The following is a 7,888-nucleotide window of genomic DNA, read 5'->3' on the forward strand; positions in this document are numbered from 1 at the left end:
TTCCAGTGGGTCATATGCAGGTTATGACTATTGACCAAGGCCTTTGGTGATATGTTGTACTTGAGGAGACATGTCAAGCCAAGTGAAATTGTAGTCATGACCGATGCTGGTGTCACGTAACTGACGCCTTACTGGTGGCACAAAAAAAGCACCATTCATGTGCTGGGCCTCATGGAGGCAATGTGGCTAATACCAGTGTCATGCAACTGGCACCTGTGCCGGTGGCACATAAAAGCACCTGTTACACTCCTAGAATGGTTAAAATTAGGAAGGGCAGCCAGCTGTAGAATCCATGCCAAATCAGACTGGAGCTTGGTGCAGCGCCTCAGCTTGCGAGCCTTGGTTAAAGCATCCAACCCATGCTAGCATGGACAACAGACGTTAAATGATGATGATGATGGTGATAACAATCCATTTCATCTACCTTAAATCCTTGAGTATAATCCGCACTCTTTTTTCCAAAATTTAATGGTCAAAATATAGTGCGGACTATATACGAGGTTAAAAATGAAAAATATTTTCTAAGCAATGTCCGAGACTCTATTTGCTGTCCGGCAATGTTTATTCAGATGCATTTTGTGATGTCGGGTGAGAAAATACCTTAAGCTAAGCCTGAAAGCAATGAAGTCATAAAAGGATCATCCATAACTTGCAGTAAACAACATTTGTTAAGTGTTATTACTGTTATTTCTTTATTTTCTGCAAACAAAATGCACAAAAACGCTACACGTTTGCATTATGATATATATACAATAATAATAAAGGACGTTACCGTATACATTTTTACAAACCAAGGACGTTATATAGACCTCCTTGACTGAAGTTAGAGAAGGGGTACGTATTATACGCAAGGTTTAGGTTTTTCAGAGGTACAGCCCCCTAAAAATCCCCTGCATATTATACTCAAGGATTTACAGTATCTACAATTCTTGGAAAAGTCATAAGGACAGAGTCCTCAAGTATCCCCTTGAAAGGGTCCTATCAGAAGCAACCATCATTAGTAACCACCTGCACCTACAGATATTATCCAATAATCTTATTCTCGGTTTACTCCTAGGTTTCCCATTGGTTGGCTTTACTTGAAGAATCCGTCTTGCGATTCTTTGCTGCAAAATTCTTTGCTGCCTAAGTACCAATCTTGAGAAATTAGGCTCCTCAAAACCAGAATGGAGAAAACTGATTCAAAGACTACAGATCCAAGCCATCACTGGAACTGTAAAAATCTGTAAAACTTTCCAAAAGTTTATCATTTAAGTATATATGAGCATGCCTAGACATGCAACTATATGCATGAGAATACACACATAAAACAAAACATACAAATCTGCATACATACATACATACATACATACATACATACATACATACATGCATGCATGCATGCATACATACATACATACATACATACATGCATGCATGCATGCATACATACATACATATATACAAAATTTCTTTGTTAATGTTTTTCAAATTTCAATGAAGGAGCCTTGGATCTAGAATAGGAACCGGCTAAGACCTGTTGAGGCAAGTAAAATCAAAATCAAATCAAATTCGCAAATTTGATGACTGGCACCCATGCCAGTGGAGTGCTAACAGTTCCATCTGAGCATGATCGCTGCCAGAGCAGCTGAGTGGCTTCTGTGCTGGTAGCATGTAAAAAGCACCATTCAAATGTGATTGTTAACAGCGTCACCTTACTGGCACTTGTGGCGGTGGCACGTGAAAAACATTCAAGCAAAGTCATTGCCAGTGCCGCTGGACTGGCTCCTGTGCAGGTGGCATGTAAAAAACACCACTTGAGCATGGCTGTTGCCAGTACCGCCTGACTGGCCCTCATGCCGGTGGCATGTAAAAGCATTCACTACACTCTCGGAGTGGTTGGCGTAAGGAAGGGCATCCAGCTGTAGAAACTCTGCCAGATCAGATCGGAGTCAGGTGCAGCCGTTTGGTTCACCAGACCTCAGTCAAATCATCCAACCCATGCTAGCATGGAAAGTGGACGTTAAACAATGATAATGATGATGATGATGATGATGAATGCATACATACATGCATACATACATATATACATACATACATACATACATACATGCATGCATACATACATTCATACATACATACATACATACATACATACCATTTTGTAAAATTAATAGATATATTTAATTTCACAAATATTATGCAGACGAAAGAGAAAGTGTTTTATTTGTGTCTGTCTTTCATTTTAGATGATTCTTAAAAATCTGATTACAAACGGAACATGTACATTTGAGTATAATGGTTGGTTTACTCAGACCTTTTCTTGGAGTGCAATCAGTAAGTTTTTCATTATGTCCTAATGAGATTTCATCTATGAACCATTTTGCTATTGACCCATCTCTGCTTTTGTGATATTAAATCTACCTGCTTTTAATGCTTCATATTTAAATTCAAACATTATATCAATGTTTTTTTTAAGAACAATTTGTTATGTTTGAGTACCAGTTAAACTTTAAATCACCTAAATTATCAATATGCTGAAAAAATATTGACTGGAAATTTTAAAATCTTTATTGCATGTAAGAAAAACGAAAATATTAAATGTGCATTTTCTATGCACCTTCTTAATTACTCTTTGATCTAAAATACAAACTTCCAATCACACCTAAATTAATCTAGAAGTGAATGTGTCCCCTACGATAGCTGGCCATCAGGGCCCATCACATGTAAAGCCAGATGAAATGACAGAAAGAATTTTGCTCAACATGCTAATGGTGCTGCCCTCTGTTACTCTGTTACTCTTTTACTTGTTTCAGTCATTTGACTGTGGCCATGCTGGAGCACCGCCTTTAGTCGAGCACATCGACCCCAGGGCTTATTCTATGTAAGCCTAGTACTTATTCTATCGATCTCTTTTGCTGAACCGCTAAGTTACGGGGACGTAAACACACCAGCATCGGTTGTCAAGTGATGTTGGGGGGATAAACAGACACACAAACACACACAAGCATACACACACACATGCACACATATATATACATATATACGATGGGCTTCTTTCAATTTCCGCCTACCAAATCCACTCACAAGGCTTTGGTCAGCCTCGAGGCTATAGTAGAAGACACTTTCCCAAGGTGCCATGCAGTGGGACTGAACCTGGAACCATGTGGTCGGTAAGCAAGCTACTTACCACACAGCCACTTCTACGCCTGTTATTCATTATATTCACATCCAACCTTATCCATTCTCCATATTCTTGTAACATCCACCCAACCACTCAACCACTCTACACCACACACTTGGTTCATCTGTCCCCACTCACTTTTACTCACCTTGTATCATGAGGGTCCACCCAAACACCCCATCACTACTATTTTTCCCTTGCACCTTACCCCCAACAAACCAAACTACATCTCTTCTCTTCCTCACATTTCCTCTTTTTCTTACCCTGCACTTATGCTTATCACTTGCTCCCTAATCCTGTCCCCATTGCCCTGCACACTGTATCATTGCTACCCTGTGTCCCGCATCCCTCTATATACTTATTGTCGGTCGACAGCAATTTGCGTTGGACAAAACACATCGCTAAAATTGCCAAGAAGGCTGAGAGTGTCTTGGCATCACTGACCAAGTCCTTTGTGAGCCGCTCTCTGGCTATCTATCTGAGGCTTTTTATATAGCTATGGTAAGACCTCATCTGGAATTTGCATCACCGGTCTGGAACCCCTATCTTGCCCAGGATATTAATCGTCTGGAAGCCGTTCAGCAACGTGCAGCCAAAAGAATACCCTCCATCAGGCATTTGCCATATTCTGAATGCCTTACTTCCCTGGGCATAGACACATTGAAACTCCGACATCTGGCAGCTCACTTGGCAGACACCCATAAAATTATTAACCATCTTACTAACAATAACTCTGAGCACCTTTTCAAACTTCACCCATCTAACACCCGTGGACATATTTACAAAGTCAGAAAACAGCACAGCTCCCATGACTTTCGGAAACATTTTTTCATGCTGAGAGTTGCTGAAGCATGGAACAAACAGCCGGCATCAGTTGTTAGTAGTCGGAGCACTGCATCCTTTAAAACTTCCATGCTTTCTGAGATTCGCCAACACTACACCTGATTTTCTCCCTTCCATACACACGGAGGCATGTATCTGACTCATACATTGTTCACTTTCCTGACATTTGTACATTACTGCATATACTTTATACGCACTTTCTGACAAGTTGTGGTGCACCTGAGCACTATATACAATAATTTCATTATTATAATATTATTATATATTTCTTTACTACCGACAAGGGGCTAAACATAGAGGGGACAAACAAGGACAGACAAAGAGATTAAGTCGATTACATCAACCCCAGTGCGTAACTGGTACTTAATATATCGACCCCGAAAGGATGAAAGGCAAAGTCGACCTCGGCGGAACTTGAACTCGGAACGTATATTATACCCAGGTTTCACCAGTCACTGCATTCTCCACCCCAACAATCTTTGTGTTCCTTGTGAAGTCTCTACTCCTTACACATGCAGTAACCCTTAACGATAACATACCATTTATATTTTGGCCCCATACCTTCAATGTATGCCCTGACACTATGCCACCATCTCTCTTTCTCTCTTGTTCAACACAACCATCCCATTTATATTCTGATCCCTGTTCCTTGTGAGTCTGCCCTGGTACTTTCCCACCATCTTTCTCCTGCTCTCTCTTGCACTCTCTCACACTCTCTCTCTCCCCCCTCTCTTACTCTCTTATGCTCTCTCCCTCTGACTTGGTAACTATGTATCTCCCCTACAGCACGACACCCATTTCTGTCCTCATTCTTGATCTCTCTCTCACTCTCCCTCACTCTCACTCTCTCTCTCTCTCTCACACTATCGCTCTTGCACTCTCTCTCTGACTAGGTAACTAAGTATCTCCTTTACAGCACCACACCCGTTTCTGTCCTCATTCTTGATCTCTCTCTCTCTTGCACACTCTCTTTCGCACTCTCCCTCTCTCTCACACTCTCCCTCTCTCTCTCGCACTCTCACTCTCTCTCACATTCTCCCTTTCTCTCTCTCTTGCATTCTCTCTCTCTCGCACACTCTCTCTCTCGCACTCTCTTTCTCTCGCACTCTCTCTCTCTCACACTCTCTCTCTTGCACTCTCTTTCTTGCATTCTCCCTCCCTCTCTCTCTCTATCTCTCGCACTCTCTCTCTTGCACTCTCACACACACTCTCTCTCTCTCTTACACAAACTCTCTCTCTCTCTGACTAGGTAACCATGTCTCTCCTCTGCAGCAAGACAACTTCTGTCTCTCTGTCACACTCTACACTTTCATCATCTGTTCACAAGATTATCTCCTCCAATATACCCCCTCCCCTCTCAAATATTCCCTGTCTTACAAGTTACCTGGTGACCCTGCCAGCTCTGGTCCCATGTAAAAAGCATCTAGTCCACACTGTGAAGTAGTTGGCATTTGGAACGGCATCCAGCTGTAAAAACCATGCCAAAACAGACCTCGCTAATGCTGGTGTCATATAAAAAGCACTTAGTCCATTCTACAGGGTGGTTGGCATTAGGAAGGGCATCCAACCATAAAAACCATTCCCAAACAGACAGTGAAGCCTGGTGAAGTCTTCTGCTCAGCCAGCTCCTGTCAAACTGTCCAACCCATGTCAGCAAGGTAAACAGATATTAAATGGAGATGTTGATGGTGATGATGACGATGATGATGAATATATATATATACATTCATCATCATCATCATTATCATCGTCGTTGTCATCGTCATTGTCGTCGTCGCCGCCGTCGTCGTCGCCGCCGTCGTCGTCGCCGTCGCCGTCGTCGTCGTCATCATCATCATCATCTCCAGGCTCCAATCTGATCTGGCAATGTTTCTACAGCTAGGTGCCCTTCCTAATGTCAACCACTCCCAAGAGTGTAGTGGGTGCTTTTTACGTGCCACTGGAACAGGAGCCAGTCAGGTGGGCCTGGCATCAAATACATTTGGATGGTGCTTTTTATGTGCCACTGGCAAGGGAGCCAGCCAGGGGACACTGGTATTATTATATTATATTTCATAATTGTATTTCATAATTATATTTCATAAATTATATTTTCTAAATTATATTTTTCTATTTAGATCTAGACTGTGCGTATGTCTTGAGATCCTCTAGTTCTTTACATACGACCAGCAGAACAAGAGAAATGACCAGTTCTTTGAGATTAAAAACGGTACAACCATCTCCCACCTATTTTTACCATACATCTACATCTAGAACTTTGATCGAGTCCTCGAAACAAAGATTAGAAGCTGCAAAAACGTCAACCAAACTACATCCGTCATCATCATCCATGAATGAACATCAAACAGTGACTGCATCAGAAGACCCGAAAAGATCACTCGCAGACAACCCTGATATCTCCTTAACAACATCACAAGCCATGCAAGTAACGTCATTGTCATCAATGAATGAACATCAATCAGTGACTGCATCAGAAAAATCGAAAAGATCACTCGCAGACATCCCTGTTATCTCCTTAACAACATCACAAGCCATGCAAGTAACGTCTGAACCTGAAATGTCTCAAACTTCAACACCTCCGCTTTTTACCGCAGAAACTTCCAGCAACACATTAGATCCCGTTCAAGTGGAGCAAACAACAACAGGACTAGACCCGATACTTAGTTCTGCATATGTATTTTCAACAAATAGTATTTCAGAATCATTCTCCTATACCCCTGTGTCTTCCACCCAAGAATTTGTTTCTAGTAGCAAACAATGTATTCCAGTACAGGTTATTGAGAACGGAACTCCCTCCAAGGAAAACAGCTCTTGTGTCTGTCGTGTGATGAATTCTTCCTCACTGTCAAAGGAAGCCAAGATTAAGCAATTAATTAAAGAACTGACCGTTGATCCGAAATCATTGTCTAAGTATAAAAGGAAGAAAATAAGCGCTCCTGACCACAGGGTTTCAGCTCAGGCCATAGGATATGTTGGGGTGGTAACATTAGTTGCACCTTTTGCGTTGCTTGTTATTCTTGATCTCATGACTTTCATGAAATATTACTTAGGAAACTAAGACCTATGATGTCCCTACAATATAAAAACCAAGAAATGAGCAAAGGTAGATAACTCAAAGTGGTCAGTGGCAAGCATTTGTACAACTAGGCAAATACATGTGTGGCTAAATACTATACAACGTGTTAATTCCTGATTTATTAAAAATTATCTCCACCTCTAGAGAACGCAACATAATTATCAACTGACAATTATCTCCCCTTCTACTTATGAAGGGGAGATGATCTCCAGAATCAAGACTTATTAAATTGACTTTCTATTAAAACAAAATTAAAATAAAAAATGTAAATAAGCAGACAGAAACTGAAAGAAGCCCTTTGCACACACACACACACACACATACTCATATATGTGTGTGTGTGTGTGTGTGTGTGTGTGTGTGTGTGTGTGTGTGTGTGTGTGTGTGTGTGTGTGTGTGTGTGTGTGTGTGTGTGTGTGCATTTGTTTCCTGCCACCAATTGACAACCGGTCTTAGTGTTTACATCCCTGTAACTTAGCAGTTCGGCAAAAGAGACTGATAGGATAAGTACCAGGTTTAAAAAAGAAAAGTCCTCGGTGTTGATTCATTTGATGATAAACACCTCAAGGTACTGCCCCAGCATGGTCACAGTCTGAAACAAGTAAAAAATAAAAGATAAAAGGAACAAACAAAACAGACAAACAATAAATGGTCTAAAAAAAGTTTTTTTTTGTCAATGGAATGAGTTTGAAGAACAAAACAATTCCTTTGATATTTTTTGGTTTATGTGGTGGGAACTTAGCAAAAAGAAATTATCTGAATTCTCATGTGCATGTTCTTCAAGAAAACAAGTGTATCTTAAGAAG

At 41.0% G+C, this 7,888-nt stretch overlaps 1 protein-coding gene across 1 annotated transcript in view; it reads left to right on the forward strand.

The window, feature by feature from the left end:
* LOC118767087 overlaps positions 1-7,092 on the forward strand; it is a 42,913-nt gene extending 35,821 nt beyond the window's left edge. Inside the window, exons 4-6 of the mRNA XM_036511120.1 lie at positions 2,229-2,316; positions 6,124-6,431; positions 6,573-7,092. Of these exons, the coding sequence (XP_036367013.1) occupies positions 2,229-2,316; positions 6,124-6,431; positions 6,573-7,064 (888 nt within the window). The 3' untranslated portion in view covers positions 7,065-7,092. The remainder of the gene's footprint in view (positions 1-2,228; positions 2,317-6,123; positions 6,432-6,572) is intronic.
* Positions 7,093-7,888: the final 796 nt, after the last annotated feature.

This window comes from Octopus sinensis, linkage group LG19 (genome assembly GCF_006345805.1).
Source record: "Octopus sinensis linkage group LG19, ASM634580v1, whole genome shotgun sequence".
Lineage (NCBI taxonomy): Eukaryota > Metazoa > Mollusca > Cephalopoda > Octopoda > Octopodidae > Octopus > Octopus sinensis.